This window comes from Pteronotus mesoamericanus, unplaced genomic scaffold (assembly GCF_021234165.1).
Source record: "Pteronotus mesoamericanus isolate MK-2021 breed Mesoamerican mustached bat unplaced genomic scaffold, CSHL_Meso_final scaffold_54, whole genome shotgun sequence".
Taxonomy (NCBI): domain Eukaryota; kingdom Metazoa; phylum Chordata; class Mammalia; order Chiroptera; family Mormoopidae; genus Pteronotus; species Pteronotus mesoamericanus.
In genome coordinates this window covers 30,380,511-30,402,140 of record NW_026555321.1, presented here as the reverse complement: position 1 = coordinate 30,402,140, position 21,630 = coordinate 30,380,511, and the positions used below count along the sequence as shown (strand labels likewise).

Sequence of the window (21,630 nt, the reverse complement as noted above, 5' to 3'; positions counted from 1 at the left end):
CATCCCTCCAGGCTTTCTCTATCTGAGTGCTTTCCCCCCTTCTCTGCTGGAAAACTCTTGCAGGTCCTCAAGACCTATCTCATATGTCACCTCCCCTGAGAAGCCATCCTTAAGCCTCAGAAACAAAATGAATTCTTCACTCATTAGTGCTCCTAAACCACCTTACCCAACTATATTATAGCATTTGTCACATCTTATTGTGGTTAATTGTTCCTGTGTCTATCCTCCCTATTCTCTCCTCTAGCCCACATAGATTTCTAACTTCCCACAGACAGGGGCCACCTCCCATTCCTATCAGTCTAGTTAGCTCTTACCGCTCCCTGGCATGTGGTAGATGGGAAGACCAGTGTATTACTACAGTTGGTTGAAGACCTCTCAGACATCACTGGGTCTCTGGCTCAGAGCTGGATTCTGCATCTCTATGCTCCAAGCTGAGTGCCAGCTAGGATGTTGGAAACAAGAACTGTCTGTCAATGTTAGTGGCAAGCTTGCTCATTGATTCCATTCAGCCCAATAAATACTCACTGAGAACTAGTTCAAATCAGAATTTAGCTACCATCACTAGAATACCTGCTATTCACCAGGTGCTTTACATTCATGATCTCATTTACTCTGTAACAACTTTGAAAAGGTATTTCCTTTTATCAGCTGAGGAAGAGACTCAGAGGACTAATGTGCCCAAGGTCACCTATTACCCAGAATAGTCTGAAAGTAAAGTGTAACTGCTGTATCTTTTCCCACTACAACACAGGGATTAAGTATATCTCACTGGAGGTAAAAACAAAGGTCCAGGGGTCACACAAGATTCAGGGAGTGCACATGCGAAAGTGGTAATCAGAGAAGTCTTCATAGAGGCCCAGGCAGGTCTGGCCAATGAATGAACTGGAGAAAAAAAAATCAAATAAAAAAAAAGATCTTGAAGATGACCTTCTTGGTACTACTACAAAAGATGCACCAATGCCTTTTTAGGGAGGTGAACACAGAAAGGGTTTGGGAGCCTTAGATATGCCATTTGAGAGTCCTCTGTGTATGTGCGCGCATGCCTATTGTGTCAGTTCACATGGTTTTTCTCTTTCTGGTGGAAGAGGACTGGGAGAGACCCTGATCCACCCTTAGTTGAGCCATTCTCAAGTGCAACTGTAAAAAATGCGCCCCACATATCCTTCCAAGATGAGGTGGAGAGGATTTGTTCATCCTCTCCTTCCCAAAGTACAGAGGATGATGACCCTTTGCCTCTCCACTAGGCCTTGTCTCCATCACCTTGGGATGGGGGTGTGAGGGGAAGAAATGTCTTTGTCCTCTACCATTAAGGAAGGGGGGAGGAGTTACTTTCCATCTCACCACCATAGGGTGTGTGAGTGGTGTGTGTGTGTTAGTGGGGACAGAGATTATTCTTTCCTTTCTTCCACATCCAGGATTTGGGGAGATAATGCCTTTTTCTTAGGTTTGGGAAAGAAGGTGGTTCTTTTCTTTCTCATTACACTGCACGCGGGGAATGGCTCCTTTCTCACCTCAGGGCAGGGAGACTAACCCCTCTTTTCCCTCCAAAGAGAGTGGGGACAGTTTTCTTCGCCTCCATCTCGAGTGGGACATGGCTCTTTTCTCCCCAGCCAAAAGGTTACGGTAGGGGCTTTCGGTTCCCTTTTCCCTATTCTTGGAGAGCAGAATTGGCTCCCCCGCGCTGCCCAAAGAGTCACGCTCAGGCTGCAGGCGCTCTCCCCAGCCTCCAAGTACGCAGACCCTTAGAGACCCGCGGCAAGGTGCTGGGTGCGCAGGAGGCGAGTCGGGGGCGGTGCCAGCTCTGCGGCTCGGGGCCGGGCGATCGGTGGCCCCGCCCCCGTCTTCTCCACCGCGCTGAGCTTCGCGCCGCCCGGCCCGCCCGGCCCAGTCTACCGCGGCTGTCTGCTGGGCTCGTGCGCCCCAGGCTGGGAGTCAGTGCCCTCGGCCTCCTCAGCGCCCCATCCGCCGCCTCAGTCTCACCCTCCGCGCCGGCCGGCCCAGCCGCCCCGCGCGCCCCCGTTCCTTCAAGCCAGATGATGAACTTCCTGCGGCGCCGGCTGTCAGACAGCAGCTTCATCGCCAACCTGCCCAATGGCTACATGACCGACCTGCAGCGGCCCGAGCCCCAGCAGCCGCCGCCGCCGCCCCCCGGCCCGGGCGTGGCCTCGGCCTCGTCGGCACCCCCTGCTTCGTCGGCGCCCCCGGCTGCGTCGCCGGGCCCAGAACGGAGGCCGCCGTCGGCCGCCGTGCCCGCGCCGCAGCCTGCCCCGCAGGCGGCCTCGGCGCCGTCGGTGGGCAGCAGCTTCTTCAGCTCGCTGTCCCAAGCCGTGAAGCAGACGGCCGCCTCTGCCGGCTTGGTGGACGCTCCTGCACCTGCGCCCGCCGCCGCCAGGAAAGCCAAGGTGCTGCTGGTCGTCGACGAGCCGCACACCGACTGGTAGGTGCCCGATCGCAGCCGCCGCTAGGAACTCCCGGGGCCTGCACGGGCAGTTGGGGGCCGCCGAGGGGATGGCTCCAGGGCGCCAGGGAGAGAGTTTAGACCAATAAAAACGGGGGTCTGAGTGGTCCCGCCGCGGGGAGATGGTGGCGGCGGCGGGGCGGGGTGCTGAGCAGGGAAGAAGATAGGTTTGTAGGGTGGGAGGCGGTATTGGTCTCCTGGAAAGGTAAACCCTGAGGTAAAAGATTACCTCAGTTGTCTCAAATCCTCCAAAAAGAAGGAGCTACTTTATGCAACAGGCAAGAGTCCTAAGAAATAGTGTTTGTTTTTTAGCGGGTGGACTGAGGGGTCAGCCCAGGCACAGAAAAGATGGGGTAAAAATGGCCCCCCAGATCGCCGAAGGGGCATTTAAAACCAATTTTTAAAAATCTACTTTATGAAGCACGAGTGAATTTGGAAAGGAAATGAGTATTTTGCGGGAAGAAGGTCAGAGGAGTATTTTTCACTCGCCCGATGGGGGCTGATATCAATATTGACATCAAGGTTGATCAAATCACAGATGTGGAAGCCCAGGTGTACGTGGACTTGTTCCCCTGCAGCACGGCTGAAGTCCGTTTAAGAATAATGAAATTATTGTATTTTGTGCAACAGGGAAGGGATTTATGGATTTTTTTGGTTTTGGTATGTGTGTGAGGAGTGGAAGTGACGGTGGCTTTTTCCCACTGGGAAGATGACGACCGACGTAAAATATTTTGGATCATTAAAGGGCCACAAGTAAAAAGAGACCTGCCTTAATGCAGTAGAGGAACTTCAAGAATTATTATTATTTCTATTCTTAAGGGATATTCCAACTTAGAATCGGAAGGCTGGGAGAAAATGGTACCTCTAGTTGGGAAAAGCAGGAATGAGATCCATTTAAGATAAATTAATTAAAAGAAATTCTAGTTTATGTAGCAGGAAGTTGACCTAGGGGATGATGGTTGGAGTGGGTGATGAAGGTGGAAGTGACTGGTGAAGGAAGGGCCTGAAATGAAGAGGTCAGAAACCTGGGTTGCTTTTTTTCTGGAATATAGGAAGGGTTGTTTTGGTTTGTTTGTGTTCCTTTCTCACAGGAGTTGAGGTAGAAGACTGGACCTGAGTGTTTCCTCCCAAGAGAGTGGCACGGAGGGATTACAGAGTTGTTTATCTCCATCTCCTCTTTTGGCTACTTCACTGCTTTTCTCTATTATTTTCTCACTGGGAGAGCCAGAGGGAGGAAGCGCTAGGGTGGGTGTGATGGAAATAAGATGTAGATGTGGAGATGCCCTCTTGCTGGCCCCTAATGGTGACCATTCTGAATAGCCTTTTGGGTGACTTGTGTAGTTGGCTTTTTCTCAAGACAGTGGAGTAGAAAATCTGAAGGAACCATTGTTAGGAGATTACAAAAGCACAAGCAAGAGTGTAATAGGGAAAGTGTAAGAATTTAAAATTGCCCTGGCTGGTGTGGCTCAGTGGATTGAGCACCATTCTGTGAACCAAAGGGTCTCTGGTTCCATTCCCAGTGTAGGGCACATGCCTGGGTTGCAGGCCAGGTCCCCAGCTGGGGATGTGAGAGAGGCAACCACACATTGATGTTTTTCTCCCTCCCTTTCTCCCTCTCTTCCCCTCTCTAAAAATTAAAAAAAAAAAAAAAGAGAGAGAGAGAGTTTAAACAATGTTGCCATTGACAGCCCCCTAAAGGATTTACCCTAATTCAGCTTAAATCAACAAGTGCTTATTAGTGGGAAGAGAAGGTAATTAAGCTTTTTTAAGCATCCATTATATGCCAAAGCCTGTACTAGGTGCTCTGATATAGTACATCTCATGGAATTATCCCCACCAACTGAGGCTTAGCAAAACTAAGTCATGTGTTCATGCTCATATAGCCAGCAAATGATATGTAGTATCAGGATTTCAATTTTTGCCCATTTTACTCTAGTGTTGCTCCTGCACTGCTTTGCTGTTGCCTCATTATTGTTTATTAGTAATATTAATAAAAGCTTCCTTTAGGGGCCAGACAATGTAAGGGTGTTACACAGTACTCACACTCAAATTTGGGAGACAAAGTGGAAGCATTTAACAAAAAAGAGTTAACAGTGGGGTATGTGGGAACTCTCTGTAGTATCTTTGCAACTTTTCTATAAATCTAAAGCTATTCTAAAATAGAAACTTTACTTAAAAACTAATTAGGAAGACAAGCTTGCTGAATATATATGTATACATAAACATATGTGTGATTTGTAGACATATATGTTTATGTTCATGAGTCTATGTATGTAAATGTCTTTAGCAATGCCCTCCTAAGTTTCTTTTTATTATCTCTATGTGCTTAGCCTATCTATTTAACAACAAGAATTGAATGCTGGAAAAAAAAAGTTAACAAAAAGGAATCTAGAATTGTTAATTTATACATTCAATAAATGAAGTGATTAGTGAGGGCTGGAGTTATTAGAGAAAGAAAGCATCATAAAAGATGAGTTTTGAATAAAGGCCAGGTAAAGGAGGGAGAGAAATGGGAATGACATTAGTTACTTCATTTTTTTAATGCAAGAATCTGATCCTATTGCACCTTGTCCTGATTTATCCAGTTGAAGGCATTTGTTTGGGATCTAATTAACAGTTAGGTACTGGCAGGTAGGAAGATTCTCATTTGTATGTGGCTGCTGTAGATTTGTCTTTTTTTTAAAATTTTCCTTCTTTTTTGCTCAATCCTTCTACCCACTAACCTCCCCCTCCCCTACTAGCTGTCATCTGCTCTCCATCAATGAGTCTATCTCTGTTTTGTTTATTCATTAGATTCCACATATGAGTAAAATCATATGGTATTTGTCTTTGTCTGGCTTATTTCACTTAGCATAATGTACTCCAGGTCCATCCATACTGTTGTAAAGAGTAAAATTTTCTTCTTTTTTATGGCCGAGTAATATTCCATTGTGTAAATGTCCCATAGTTATCCATTCATCTATCGATGGACACTTGGGCTGCTTCTATATCTTGGCAATTGCAAATAACACTGCAGTGAGCATAGAAGTGCTTAGGTTCTTTGGAATTAGTGTTTTGGGTTTCTTTGGATATATTCCCAGAAGTGGGATCGCTGGGTTAAAAGGCAGGTGCATTTTAAATTTTTTGAGGTATCTCCATGCGGCTTTCCACAGTGGCTGCACCAGTCTGCATTCCTACCAACAGTGCAAAAGGGTTCCCCTTTCTCCACATCCTTGCTAGCATTGGTTGTGTGTTGATTTATTGAGGATAGCCATTCTGACTAGTGTAAGATCATATCTCATTGTAGTTTTCATTTGCATTTCTCTGATGATTAGTGATGTTGAACATCTTTTCATATGTCTACTGGCAATCTGTATGTCCTCTTTGGAGAAGTGTCTATTCAGGTCCCTTGTTCATTTTTTAATTGGGTTGTTTGCTTTTTTGGTGTTGAGATTTGTAAGTTCTTTATAAATTTTGGATATTATCCCCTTATCAGATGAATTGGTAAATATGTTCTCCCATTCTGTGGGTTGTCTTTTTATTTTGTTGATGATTTTCTTTCCTGTGCAAAAACTTTTTAGTTTGATATAGTCACATTTGTTTATTTTTTCTTTTGTTTCCCTCACCTGGGGGAGATATATTCGATAAAAAGTGCTACGAGTGCTGTCTGAGATTTTGCTGCTTATGTCTTATAATAAGATTTTTATGGTTTCTGGTCTAACATTTAAGTTTTTGAACTATTTTGAATTTATTTAAATGATAGCCTTGCCGGGTAAAGTAGTCTTGGTTGTAGGCCCTTGCTTTTAATCACCTTAAATATTCCACACCTTCTGGCCTGAAATATTTCTGTTGAGTAATCAGATGCTAGTCTAATTGGTACTCCCTTGTAGGTTACTACCTACTTTTCTCTTGCAGATTTTTATATCTTTCCTTGTCTTTAAGCCTTATCATCACAATTATTATGTGTCTCAGTGTAGGGCTCTTTGGGTCACCCTTGTCTGGGAGTATGTGAAATTCTTGGACTTGTGTGTCTTTTTCTTTCACTAGATTGGGCAAATTTTGTGCCATTATTTCTTCAGATAGGTTCTCGATCCCTTGCTTGCTCTCTTCTGGTATTCCCATGATGCAGATGTTACACTTCATGTTGTCCAAACTGTTTAAGTGTTCTTCATTTCTTTCTTTTTTTTTCTTTTATTTTTCTCTTCTCTTTATTCCCTTCCACCGTGCACCACCTCACCCCCAGCAATTTCCCCCCACCTCCCAGTTCATGTCCGTGGGTCATACATATAAGTTCTTTGCTCCATTTCCTGTACTATTCTTAACTTCCCCCGGGCTATTTTGTACCTACTATTTATGCTTCTTATTCAATGTACCTTTTCCCCCATTCTTCCCCCTCCCCACTCTCCCCGCTGATCGCCATTTCTACGATTCTGTTCCTGTTCTAGTTGTTTGCTTAGTTTGTTTTTGTTTTTGTTTAGGTTCAGTTGATAGTTGTGAGTTTGTTGTCATTTTACTGTTCATAGTTTATTTTCTTTTCCTTAGATAAGTCCCTTTAACATTTCATATAATAAGGGCTTGGTGATGATGAACTCCTTAAACTTTAACTTTACCTTATCTGGGAAGCACTTTATCTGCCCTTCTATTCTAAATGATAGCTTTGCTGGATAGAGTAATCTAGGTTGTAGGTCCTTGCTTTTCATCACTTTGAATACTTCTTGCCAGTCCCTTCTAGTCTGCAGTTTCTTTTAAGAAATCAGGTGACAGTCTTATGGGAACTCCTTTGTAGGTAACTGTCTCTTTTCCTCTTGCTGCTTTTAAGATTCTCTTCTTATCTTTAATCTTGGGTAACTTAATTTTGATGTGCCTTGGTGTGTGCTTCCTTGGGTCCAACTTCTTTGAGATTCTCTGAGATTACTGGATCTCCTGGAAGTCTATTTCCTTGGTCAGATTGGGGAAGTTCTCTTTCATTATTTTTTCAAATAAGTTTTCAATTTCTTGGTCTTCCTCTTCTCCTTCCGGCACCCCTGTGATTCAGATGCTGGAGTGTTTAAAGTTGTCCCAGAGGTTCTTAAGCCTCTCCTCATTTTTTCTGAATTTTGTTTCTTCATTCTGTTCAGGTTGAATGTTTATCTCTTCCTTCTGCTCCCAGTCATTGACTTGAGTCCCGGTTTCCTTCCCTTTACTTTTGGTTTCCTGTATATTTTTCTTTATTTCACTTTGCATAGCCTTTGCTTTTTCCTCCATTTTGCGACTGTACTCAACCAATTCAGTGAGCATCCAGATTACCAGTGTTTTGAACTGTGCATGTGATGGGTTGGCTATCTGTTCATCTCTTAAATCTATTTTTGGAGCTTTGATCTGTTCTTTCATTTGGGTCATATTTCTTTATCTCAGTGTACCTGTTACATTGAGAGGGGCAGAACCTTAGCTATTTGCCAGGTTGGGGCAACCCAGGTCACTGCATTGTGACACTGTATGTGGAGGAGCCACATACAGCATCACAGCACAGCCCCTGCCTTGCCCACTTGGTCCTCCATCCACAGCCTTGCCGCGTGTCCTCTTTGCCCCAGCTGCCTGTCTCTGTCCCTCTCACCGGTCTGGATAAATGTTTCTTCTTTAACTCTTTGGTTGTCGGACTTTCATACAGTTAGATTTTCTGGCAGTTCTGGTTATTTTTTGTTTTTAAATTAGTTCTTGTCTTTTTTTTTTGTTTGTTTGTGCAAGGAGGCAAAGTATATCTACCTACGCCTTCTTCTTGGCCAGAAGTCCTCATTTTTTTAAAAATTCTTTTTACTTTTTGTTGCCTTGCCTCAGTGTTTTCTTCTACCTTGTCTTCCAAATCCCTAATTTGATCCTCTGCTTCATCTAACCTACTCTTTATTCCTTCCAGTGTGTTATTTATTTCAGATATTGCATCCTTTATTGCCGAATGGTCCTTTTTTATGGTTTCTATATCTTTTTTCATGCTGTTAATTATCCTTATAATCATCACTGTAAACTCCCTATCTGATAAATTACTTGCTTCCGTTGCATCTAGTTCTTCTTCTGGAGAATTCTCTTGTTCTTTCATTTGGGGTCTGTTACTTTATCTTCCCATTTTGGCTGATTTTTGCCTTAGTTGTTAAACTAATCAAGCTGTAATAAGCTTAACCATCACAGGGTAGGGCAGAATAACTCCTTTGGGCAGAGCTATTGCTTCCCCTCAGGCTGATGCCACTTGGAGGGAATGCTCTGAGAGTGATATCTCCTGCAGTATGGGGGATGACTCAGCACATGACTCCTGTGGGCTGTTCCTTCAGTTCTCTCCCCAGAGTCACCAATCTCAATCTCCTCCAGTGTCTTTAGTCTGTTCTGCCTTCCCTCTGCTGGGGCCCAGGGTAAGTGGCTGGAAATGAAATTGTGTGCATTAGCCCTATAAGAGGCACTCTGTGTCTCCAACATTTCTTCATGACAGACAGAAACCCCGCTGCTTTTCACAGCTGGATGTTACCGGGGTTCCTTTCTGGCTCTGGTGCTGTAGGCTGGGGAGCCCAGCTTAGGTTGTAGACCCCACACTTCTCAGGGGGAACTCACTAGCTGCTGAAATATTCCTGCAGAACTTAAGCTGCTGCTGTGGGATCCAAGCCAGCCCTCCTGTGTCTCCTCTGCACTCCCTACTAGTCTTGTGGTGGTGAAGTGTTTTCTTCTGTTTGTCCTTGGTTATAAAACTTCTCTCAAGCTAGTGTTCAGTTCGAGATTCCGGATGATTTCTCTACAATTTAGTTGTAATTCTAGATTGGTCCAGCGAGGGGGTTAGTGTAGCCCCACTTACTCCTCCGCCATCTTGGATCTTTCTGATTTGTACTTAGTTCTAACAGCTTCTAGTGGCTGGAGATTAGAAACTTTCCTTGGAGACTATTTTCTCTAGACTGCCTGGTATGAACCAGAGAATTTACCTTGCCCTGAAGACCTGATTTCTGAGGGAGGTAATGGAAACTACTTTCTTATAAGCTGACTCTCAATTGTATCCTGATTTTCTCTGCATTAGTAACATTGATATATTAAAACTCATAACTCCAGCTTGAGTCTAGGGCTTCGACACTGTCCTGTGCTTATGCGTTTCTGTGCTTAGTAGCAGTTCTTAGAATTGAAGTTTGCTTTCTAACATGTCTGAATTTGTTAAAAGACATCTTGGTTAAATATTGGTGAATGGTGTTTTAAAAGGTCTTTGAGTGAAGGAGCAGGTGCCTGCTTATGACAGAGTGACTTAAAGGTTCTTTTCGCTCTAAAGGTTGATTTTAGTAAATTAGTCTTACAGTTTAAACTACCTAGCTAGTATTCAATGAGCAGGTGTCATTATATGCCTAATATTATTTTCTTGGTGCTTGAATAGGAAGTCAGAGTGTAGACTCCCAGTAGAATTTAAGAATATTGGTCCCATCTGAATTATTAAATACTAAAATAAAGAGGGTTTTAACAAGCATTTAAATAAATGGAGTTTCAGAGGAAGGGACTAAAATAGGCAGCCTCTCAGAGAAGCCTTAATTCACAACAGATTTCTTTGAATTTCTATCAGTGCAATTGTGGGACTTGGAATTTGGGGACCTTACCACTGTTCAAGATGATGGGGAGATTGAAAGGTATTTCTCTCTATTTTGCTTGAAATTGTGTTTTTATTGCTTGCCTGAGATCTTTAGATTAATTGCACACTAAATGGTCATTAGAAAAATGTATCTGTTTCACTAAAAAATGAAGTCAAGCTCATTATATACCTTACTAGTAATTAATATTAGTGGGGGGGTGTGTGTATGTACTTTCAGGATATATGTTTGTGTATACCATAGATATCAGAAAATACAAATATATATCTTTTCAAGGCTCATACATAAATTTAAAGTACAGTTAAGACTGCATTTTAATAAATGATCTTTGTGCTTAAACAAGGAAGAAGCATCCATTTGTATATATTGGGTATTGTACTCTCACTGGTGAAAAGGTAAGTTTTTGCTCACATTTTCCTGTGACTTTTCTCCAGTGATTCCAATCCCAGTGCCCAAGTGAGTTCTTTCATCCTGGCATGTCTCAGTGTTTGATTTGAAAATCAGTGCTGCAGAGGCATTCTAAAACTTATCTAGATGATCTGGAAACTACAGATATGACAAATCCACAGATGTTTATTGAGCACCTTCTCTGTATAGGGTATATATGCTAAGAAAAATGAGGCATTCTGTTTTCTAAGATCTTTTTGTCCATTTGGGTAGATAAGATAAATATATGTTTTAAAAACTTACTAAAAAACTACCCCTTGGATTCATAGTTTGGTCCTTGGATCAATAGAATTGGCATCCACGAGGAGCTTTTTGAATTACAGATTATGAGACCTCACCTGTGCCTACTGAGTAATAATTTGTATTTAAATAAGATATCCAGGTGATTCACACACACATTAAAGATGCATTGAAATAAAGGGTGTGTGATCTAAGTGCTAAAGGTGTGGCAGCAATACTAATTGCTATCATTTACTGAACAACTACTATATTCCAGATGTTTTAGAATATTCCATATAGTACAAATATCATTTAATCTCTGTCACAGCAATGTAGTGCTATAGAAATTTTAAAAAGTAAGAGATGGAAATGGGCTAGAGTGGAAACAGAATGCTTAATGAAAGCAGTGAGATTTGAATTGAGCCTGAAGAATTTGAATCAAAAGACATAGTTTGGCTCAGTCCAGACTATGGGTAGTATAAGGAAAATACAATGGCAGAAATGAAAGAGATGATGATAAGATCAGGATGGCAGAGGAGTGAGTGGAAGTCACGCTGACCTCCTCCCAGGGCCAACCTGGAATTACAACTAAATTGTGGAGAAATCACCTGGAACAAACAACTGAACAAGAGCGAGAGAGGAGCCTTGTAACCTTGGAGACAGAAGAATCAGTTTTAGCGCAATATAACTGGTAAGGAGTGTGGTAGAGACCCGAGAAGGTGGGTGGGGCACCCATGGGTGGCAGTACCAGAAGGATATTGAAACAGCCAGTTGGATCCCCCTGAGGAGAGCTGGGTCTAAACCAAAAGTGAGGATCTCTAGCCCACAGCACCAGAACCCAAAAAGTGCACGGAAAACAGCCAGCTGCGAAAAGCAGCAGCATTGCTTTCTGCCAGAGACAGGTGGCTGGAGACACAAAGAACTGTTTAAAGAGCCAACGTATAAATTTTTATTTGCAGCCACTTACCCTGGTCTCTGGTAAGGTTGGGGGCAGGGTGGACTGGGGATGTCTGAGGAGAGACTGGGGAGGGAGGCTTTGGGGAGAGAACTGGGACGGTGGCTGGCGGAATCTCGGTGCTGACTCATCCCCCAGCGGCAGTAGCCATCTTGCTCAGGAAGAGACAAACCCCGCTGAGCGGTACCAGCGTCACAGGACCCAATAGTCCCACACCCAGGTGGGATTGCACCCCGCCCTGTGCTGTCTAAGCTGCCTGCTGAGTGCAGAGTGGCAGCCACAGACAGTAGATCCCTGGCTAAAGGGGGCACAGAGAGGTCTGGCGACACTTGAGGAGAGACTGGGGACAGAGGCTTTGGGTAGAAAATGGAGTAGCGAGCGGGATCCTAGTGCAGACTCCTCCCCCATACGCACCAGCGACCCAATAACTCCACCCCCAGGAGGAACTCTGCCCTGCCCTGAGCTGTCTAAGGTGGCCTGCTAAGTGCAGAGTGAATAGATTAACAGCTGAAGGAGATAGCCACAGACAGTAGATTACTGGAATTCTCGAACAGACTGCCTAAGGTCAGACAGGGTCAACATCTGACATCATCAGAGGCAGATCCAGAAGGTAAAAAAACCCAGCAATACCCAACCATAGAAGTTCATACCACAAAGTCAGGAAATCAAGACAGATCAACTTAAGAATCAGAAGCAAAAAAGAAGAGTCTCGCAAATAATGGGAAGACAAAGAAATACCCAGCTCAAAGGGAAAGGAGGAATCCCTACAAAGAGAACTAAATGAATGGAGGCAAGTAAACTATCAGATATTGAGCTCAAAACAATGGTTCTAAAGGAGCTCAATGAGCTCTGTGAACTCAGAGAAAATTACCAAAAACTACAGGGAAACTACGAGGAATTTATGCAAACCGTATCAGCATGAAAAAGGACATAGAAACTATCAATAAGAGACCAGAGGAAATGAAGAATATAATTTCTGAATTGAAGAACACAGTAGAAGAAATCAAAAGCAGGCTAGATGAAGCCGAGGATCAAATCAGCGAGCTGGAGGACAATGTAGAAAAAAGCTCCCAGAAAGAGCAAGAAAATGAAAAAAGACTCAAAAAGAATGAAGAGGCATTGACGGAAATGCAGGACAACCTGAAATGTAATAATATCCATATAATAGGGATACCAGAAGGAGAAGAGGATGAGGAAGGGATAGAGAACCCGTTTGAAAAAGTAATGTTAGAAAACTTCCCTAATTGGAGGAGATAAAAAGTCCCACAAGTCCAGGAAGCACAGAGGGTCCCATTCAAGAGGAACCCAATGAGGCCCGCTCCAAGACACATCATCATTAAAATGGCAAATATTAAAGACAGAGAATCCTAAAGCAAGCAAGGGAGAAAGAAGTAACAACATATAAGGGAGCCCCCCAATACAGCTAGCATCTGACTTCTCAACAGAAACACTGCAAGCCAGATGGGAATGGCAAGAAATATTCCAAGGAATGAAAAGAAAAGACCTGAAACCAAGACTGCCCTACCCAGCAAGGCTCTCAATTAAAATGGAAGGCGAAATAAGGAGTTTCCCATATGAAAGAAGGCTGAAAGAATACACCTCCACCAAACCAGCACTGCAATATATGCTAAAGAGACTGCTTTAAGATGAAGAAAAAGTTTCTGTGAATACCCAGTTCCTTTCAGAGTTGCCAATACTTGATATTACCAATATTTTAATATTAATCTGATTGAGACAATGATGTTATTTTAATTGTTCCTTTACTATTTGTTGAAACTAACCTGTTTTAGTATATTTCTTGCCTATTTCTATTATTAAAAAAAAAAAACCTAAATGACTTTTTGGTAGTCTTATCCATTTATTGTTTAAAGGTTTGTAGAACTTTTTTCCCTAAAAAATCCCTATTAACTGTGTTTTAGATGTGTTGCAAATACTTTCCTATTCTATTCCTTGTCCTTTAACTTTTATATATATATTACATATAGTACTATTTAGTTAAATGTTTAATATAGTTATATTGTTAATATTTACTTTATAGCTTTTGGGTTTGAATATTTTACTTCAGGTCATGAAAAATATTAGTTCTATTTTCTTCTGAAACTCCTTAGATTCTACATATTGATTTTTAACTCAACTGAATATTTCTTGTATAATGTGGGCTCTATACTTCTTTTATTTCAAGTAATAGTGGTCCATGCACCTTATTTGTTGAATAAGCCTTATTTTACCCATTGATGTGAAATATCAACTTAATCATATATTGTTAAACAGTTATATACATTTGTCTTTAGAATATTCATTATATTTCATTGATCTACTTGATTATTTCTGTGCTGGTGTCATGTTGGCTTAATTGCTGAGACTTTATAATGGTTTTAATTTTTTAAATATTTTATAATTAACTTTGACATTTAAAAAAATAAATAAAATCAATCTGCATTTAAGAAAGAAAAAGAGAGAGAGAGAGATGGAACTCCTGCCTTTCGTGACAACATGGATGGAATTGGAGAATATTAAGCTAAGTGAAATAAGCCAGTTGATGAAAGACAATTACTGTATGATTTCACCTATAAGCGGACACTTTTCAACAAAATAAACCAATGAACAAAATAAACCACAGGCATGGAAACATGGAGCAGACTGAAAGTGACCAGAGGGGATGGGGAAAAAGGACAGTGGTGGAAGGAATGGGATGGGGCTAGACAAAGAACATGTATGAATGATCCATAGACATGAACAACAGAGTGGGAATTGACTCTGGGAGTGGGGGGTGGGGGTGGGATGGGTGGACGAGGGCAAAGGGGTAAAAACTGAGATAACTGTAATAGAATAAACATGATTTTTAAATTAAAAAAATAAAAATAATGAAGAAAAAATAGAGATGATGAAAAGACTGGATTGATGCATTTTCTAGGCAGCACCGGTTTCTATTCTTTTCTGGTCAGTCTTTTGGCATTTCATTAAGAATAGGGGAATTCAAAGTGCAGAGGTCTGGGCCAAGGCTTGTGAGTAGCTCTAAAAAAATATTTGAATTGGAACATGGTGGGGGAAAGTTCAAGTGAGGTTTGAGGCTTCTCTCTGCTAAATATTTTATTTATATAATCTACATACCTGTTCCATAAAATTTCATTGTTCCTAACAGCAGTAGTCTATAGCTTAGAATTTTAGGTTATTAGAGTTGAAAGATCATCTAGGTTACTTTATAAATGGGGGAAATCTTGATCTAAAGAGGGAGAGTGACTTGTTCAAGGTTACTCAACTAGTTGGTGGCAGAACCAGACTAGAATATAAAACTTCAGTTTCTGTGCTAAGCTTTCTTCCCCTCCATACCATGTTACAGTACCCTCCTGTTTTACCATCTTTCTGCCTTTTCTCCATCCCTGATTCTCACAAGGACTGATAGGGACTTTTGATATTATAGCATTTGAACTCTAAGTAATCTGAATCATCATCTAGCGCAGAGAAATGGAATGATATTGCCCAAGGTCAAACAAGAAATTAGGGAATGAAGGCTAGAACTCACACCTAATGACTCCAATTGAAGTTTCTTTCTATTTTAAGTCACTCTGAGTAGATCCCTCAAATTTAATCCTTTTTCTCGATAAAAATTCTGTTTGTGTATGCTTCTTTCAAAGATTCATTGTTAAGTTAATAAGTGCTTAAAAAGAACCGCATGAGCATATCACACCATATCTACACCAGCGATTTCACTGTCTTATTTGCGTTTTTGATGTTTCAGCAAAGGTCATTGTAAAGTGGTTGAATTAGACTCTTAAAGAGCTAGTCATCAAAATTCAACAATATTCTAAAGTTAATGAGGTTGTACTACAATGATGACCTTCTTTTAAGGGACCCATTTTTACCTCAGTATCCCTGTCTACCTGAGATTGCTTATTGTCTTTTTGTGTCCAAGTTCAGGTCTGTTGTAACATTAATCTTATCAATATCTTACTAAACAAAATGCAGTGGAGGCCTAAATAGGAAGTTTTCCAGATTGCATACCTTCCCTTCAAACTTACAAAATAATTTTAACAGGGATTTGATTCAGTGCAGTTGAACATCTAACACAAACCAGGTGGTTCTGGAAATGTAGGAATAAGTTGGGCATAGACCTTGTCTACTGGGATTTTTCAAATCCACTAGGGGAGAGGACAGACATTTAAAGAGGATTTTAATATAGTGTGATAATTAGTATACATAGTGTGCTATGGGAACTAAGAGGTGGGCTGTCCTGAGGAATGAAGACATTGTGATTAGAGATGTTTGTACCATTAAAAATGTGCCACCATGTGTTCTTAGGTAAGCCACTTTGCCTCTTTGGTTTTTGATTCTCCAGTATCTGTCAAATGAGATGCCTAAAACAGATTCTCAAAATTCCTTTACAGCACTATGTTTTCTTCTATGTTACAGTTTTTGTACCATTTTCTGTAAAAAATTTTAGCTCTATATTTTATTCTTTTGTGGCAGTGCTTGTAAATCTTTGCAAAAACAGGCATAGGTCGATAAATGAGGAAATAGGCCCTTGGATGAAAAGCTCATCTTCTAGTACCCTACATTCAGTACCTCCTTCTTAGGGTATTGCTACAATGTGGTATCCTGGAAAAGAAAAAAGGGTGGGGTCAATCCTGTATGTCTTCTGTATGTTTCCAACTCATGATGGAAATTGGAGACTTGTGGTTGAATTCCTCTTTTCCTGACAGATCTGAGAAATATATCTATCTATATATCTATCTATCTATCTATATATAGATAGATAGATATATATATATAGAGAGAGAGAGAGAGAAAGATATATTTATAGCTATGGCACACTGTGTATACCAGGTCTGTCCAGGGAGTATCCAGCCATGCAATGTGAAAAACAGACATTCATTGAAGAAGATACAAGATACAAGAAACATTGTACATAGGACAATGGCACCTCAGTCCTCTTCAAAGTAGACACCTTGGGACCTCACACAGTTCTCCCAATTACTATCAGCTGCTCTGTTGTATTTTCCTGAATCTCACTGACAGTCTGAAATCTCTTCCCTTTCAAAAGGTGATTTTAGTTTTGGGAAAAGGCAGAAGTCACAGAGTGCCATATCTGGGCTGCAAGGGGGCTGAGTCACCTGGATGATTAGATGTTTTGCCCAAAAGCTCTGCATGAGACATGATGCATGAGCGGGCGCATTGTCATGATGAAGCTGCCAATCACCAGTTGCCCATAGCTGTGGCCTTCTGAATCATCTGAATAGTTTCCATGGAGGAGTGTTCAAGCCTAATGCAAAACTTAATTCAGATTCATTGCTCTGCCAGGGGTGTCCTACCTGTGGCCCATGGGCCACATGCTGCTCAGGATAGCTATGAATGCAGCCCAACACAAAATTGTAAATATACTTGAAACACTATGAGATTTCTTCGTGATTACATGTCATAATGTATTTAATGTGTGGCCCAAGACAACTTTTCTTCTTCCAGTATATCCCAGAGATGCCAAAAGGTTGGACACCCCTGCTGCTTGCTCAGTCACTCAGTCATTTTGAATGGGATAGCCACACAGTACACAAGCTCACTTAACAGCATCTACAGCCCCCACTGACTAAGTACAGTGAAGTCATCATTGTTCATGCATGTGCATTCCAGTCCACTCTCCTTGGCCGCCAGGTTATGTCAATGTCATGCAAATCATTTTCATTTTATTAACAATGGTTGGACTTTTTCTGGACAGACCTCATATATGTTGGCTGGCAGCATTTATTTCTTTATCCTTGTCATGTGCACTGGGCTTTACAGTTTACACAGCATATTCATACCCATTGTTTCATTGTATCTTCACAATGATCTTGAGCTATAAATAGAATATCCATTTTATGGATGAATAAACAGACTCATAAAAGTAGTCACTTGCCCAAAATTAGATAGCTATTAAGCTGAAGTGTCAAGATCTGAACCCAGTGTGATAGATTCATACGAAAAAAAAAGATAAATTTGCCAGCATAAAATTAAAGAATGACTTTTTTCTTTTTACAATTTTATTTATTTTTAATTTTTATTGACTTTATTGGGGTGATATTAGTTAATAAAATTATATAGTTTTCAAGTGTACAGTTCTATAATACTTCATCTGTATATTGCATTGTGTGTTCACCACCCAGTGTCACCATTTATGCCTTGTGTCACCATTTATTTCCTTGTGTCACCATTTATGCCCCCTTCACCCTCTTCTACCTCTTCCCACCCCACTTTTCCTCTAGTAATCACCATGCTATTGCCTGTATCTGTGAGGACTTTTTTTCTTAATTCTTTCACCTTTTTCATCTACCCTCCAACCTTCCACCCCTCTGACAGTTGTCATACTGTTCTCTGTATCTATGAGTCTGTTTCTATTTGGTTTGTTAGTTTATTTTGTTGATTAGATTCCACACATAAGTAAAATCATATGGTATTTGTTTTTCTCTGATTGGCTTATTTCACTTAGCATAATACTCTCCAGGTCCATCCATGTTGTCACAAAAGGCTTGTTTGTTTATTTTTTTTAGAAGAGAGAAGTATTACCAGTTTGACTCAGCTATATCTAACAATTAGAGACAGGACCACATAAATCTTTATTATATTTAATAAATTAAATGAATTCAAAAATAGCTCTACTTTGGTTTCTACTTGTAACTAATTAAGGAAGGATGGTTATAGAGGGAAATGAAAGGAGAGAAATGTTGGGGGGCCTCACATGGGATGCCAGATAAGGGGGGGTCCCTGTTCAGGTGCCAGTGATTGGGGGCCCCACATTGGGCGCCAGATAATGAGGGGTACCCCATTCCCACAGGTCGCCACAGATGGTTGAAAATAAAATAAGTCGTTCCAGACACTTCTCAGTCTGCCAGGAAAAGGGGGTCATGATTCCCTGTAGTGGAGAATGCCTCGAATCCTTCTCTTGAAGTGGCTTTTATTGAGAACCATATGTGCAAGGGGTATACAGCATGGATGCAAAGCTCATCAATCAATGTAAAAAAGCTATGTTTACAGAAAACAGAGATCATAGATAACAATTGAAGGAACACAGAGCTTTGTCTGAAGTTAGGGTCTGGTAGACAGGGTGGTGCCCATTCGGCCCTGAAACCTGGGAAACTGATCACATTCTATGTTCAACCACAAACATCAGTACTCATTATCTCAAGGGCATTCTTAGCAAAGTAAATTTCATAGGATTTAGTGCATTCCTTTTCCAGACCTAATTGTCCCCAGGAACTGCCCAGTCCAGTTTAGGGACTTTAGTATTGTTTCAAGCCTGAGCCAGCAGGGTGGCGCAGAGCAGCCAAGAGATAAATGGAGAACTCCAGCCATGACAGAGTCGAGGGGTGAGGGTCTTTTGCCCCTTCTCCATGTCCCCCAAGTCCTTCCCTGATGGCCCCTATCAACGGTGCCTGTCTTAGATTGCCCCTGCCATTGAGGGGTCTTACCCATCATTGACTAACCAGCCATCCTCCGGGGCCAAGCAGGGTGTTGTGAGGGGGACGGGTTTTGTGTCCTCAGTGGCCTATTTTCCCAAGGCCTCCTTGCTCAGCTCCAGCCTTGGGGCCCTCTCACCTGTTGGCGAAGCTACAGTCCCTGAAACCAGGAGGGATGGTTCCCAACAGAGAAATATATAGAGTGGCTTTAAAAAGTAGTTCCTGTGTTCTTTTCCTCTATCCAATCCATCTTTCACTTTGCTTTCAGAGTATTCTTAAACAAAGCAAAAGCATTTGTAGATCTTATAAAGTAAACTTGCTTCATATTATTATTCTCTAACACAGTGTTGCTCATTAGGCTTATTAACAACCTGGTTCCAGCATATCTTTCAGACTTTTGCTATACTTTAAAACTTTTTCTATACATTGGATTACGCTTCTACTGAATACACACTTTACTTTCTGGATTCTGTGCTATTATTACACAGTTGCCTTTGGAATGCTCTTCTTCTGCTTCTTTCTCTTACCTCAAAACTCATTTTCTTTGCTCTATTTTCAGAGGCTGGGGGTACTGAATATTGTTTAAGAACCATCCCCTCCTGCCTTCTCCATGATCTTGCTCAAAATTTTGTCCCTTTTTTCTTCTGTGGTTTATAATCTCATTTTCTACTTCACCTCCTCAATCGTTCTTCCAGATGTGAAAAAAAAATCTTAGTTTCACCTCTACTTATTTCATATTTGCTCTCCTGAGCTGAAATCGGGCTTCTGCCTTCTCCATAATATTGAAATTCTTCTTGTGTTACTTAATTACTAAATCCAAAAGAAAGTGTCAGTATATACGTTCACTGATGGGTCTCATGGATTTGACACTTTATCTTATATCTGGAAGTCCCTTAGCTTCTGCATTCTTCGCTTGCTTTATACCCGTTCTTTTAAGGTTCCTTCTCATTCTTCTTATTCTTTTCCTTTGCCTGCCTCATTAAATGTAGGTGTTCCTCAGAGCCCCATTTTCTACCCACTTCTTTTTTCACTCTATACACTTTCCCTGGTCCATCCACTCTCAGAATGTCAGTTACCTCCTAAATGTAATTGGTTCCCAAATTTTTATTTCTAGCACAGAACTTTGTCCTGATCTTCAGACATGTTCATTGCCTGATGGACATCTCCATTTGGGTGGTTAAATGTATCTCAAAGTCATTTGTTTCAGTATTAAATTCCTTATCTTTCCTTCTTATTTCAGTTCTTCTCATATTCTTTCTTCATCTTGTCTGGGGATAGCAGTGGTCATCTATTTCAATTTCTTATTAGCTTTCACCCAGAATTTCTTCAGGTCTCATCATGATTTCCACTTAATACCTTGAATGAACTATTTAAAATGCAAATTTGACCTTTGCATTCCTTTGCTTAAAGTTTTTTAGTGTCCTTCCATGTCCTATAGGTAAAGCAGGTAAAATTCATGGCTCTGCTGTGATCTGACCCCTGCTTACCTCTCCAACCTCCTTCTAACATTTCCATCCCTAAACTTCAGTTTTCAGCAATACTGAACTATTCACTGTTTTGTACATATATTATGGCATTCCTCCTTTTTGCCTTTGTTTATACTCCTATTGCACTTGCCTCACCTTCTCTTCCTTTTCTTGACTAAACTCATATTCATCTTTTGAAACTGAGTTGAATATTTTCTTTTCCAGAAATCCTTCTCTTACCCTCTAGATTATATTGGGCATCTATGATTCCTTTATGCCCTTTTTCAGTCAAGTAGATATCTTTATCACTGGACTTAACAGTGATCTCTGTTTATGTGATAGTGAGTCATCCTTAAAGGACAAGCTTAGTGTTTTCTTCATTTTCTGTATCCTTAGCATCCAGCAGAATGTCTGACACATAATTTGAGGTCAGTAAAACATTGCAAAATTGAGTTGAGGAGGGGGATCCAAAGAATGTGAAAAGGGATAGATGGAAACAGTGGACAGGAAGAAGTATTTGAGGATTGAAGGTGTATTTTATTATGTTGGAAATTATGCTTTTTCACTACAAATATAAGTTTTAGAATACTTTTGCTCTTACTTATATTCTGTGAAATACAAATTAACTCTATCATTAATTTTCAACTAGCCCAAATCGTAAATCTTTTGAGATTTAGCTCTGAATGGGAGCCATAGCAACTCACAATACTGGAAAATATTATCTGGTCCACAGCAGCTTTGAACAGAGGAAAGGAATCGAAATAAAACTGATGATCAAGTTTCTCTTCTCTAACTTATACTGACGCTTGGCTCTAAAGGAGTCCATTTTTCTGAAATTAATCCTGCTTTCTTGCCATATCCAGAGAACATTTCTTTTAGTGTGAAACTTTAATCTTGGGTCACCCAAGCTTATTGTTATTTTTTTCTTTAATGAAAAAAAATTTCAGATTATACAAAGCATAGTTTTGGAGAATTAAAACAGCATTGTGACTGAAAAATGTTGAAAGTAATCTCTTTATGATCTGTCTCTGCTTGCTTCTTCAGTTTTACCTTTCTTTGATTCCTTACCCACTTTGATATAGCCATGATAAACTATTAA

The 21,630-nt window shown here is 40.9% G+C and overlaps 1 protein-coding gene across 1 annotated transcript in view; it reads left to right on the top strand.

The window, feature by feature from the left end:
• Window positions 1-1,911: 1,911 nt before the first annotated feature.
• SYN2 (synapsin II) overlaps window positions 1,912-21,630 on the top strand; it is a 198,822-nt gene continuing 179,103 nt past the window's right edge. Inside the window, exon 1 of the mRNA XM_054595522.1 lies at window positions 1,912-2,437. Within this exon, the coding sequence (XP_054451497.1) occupies window positions 2,034-2,437 (404 nt within the window). The 5' untranslated portion in view covers window positions 1,912-2,033. The remainder of the gene's footprint in view (window positions 2,438-21,630) is intronic.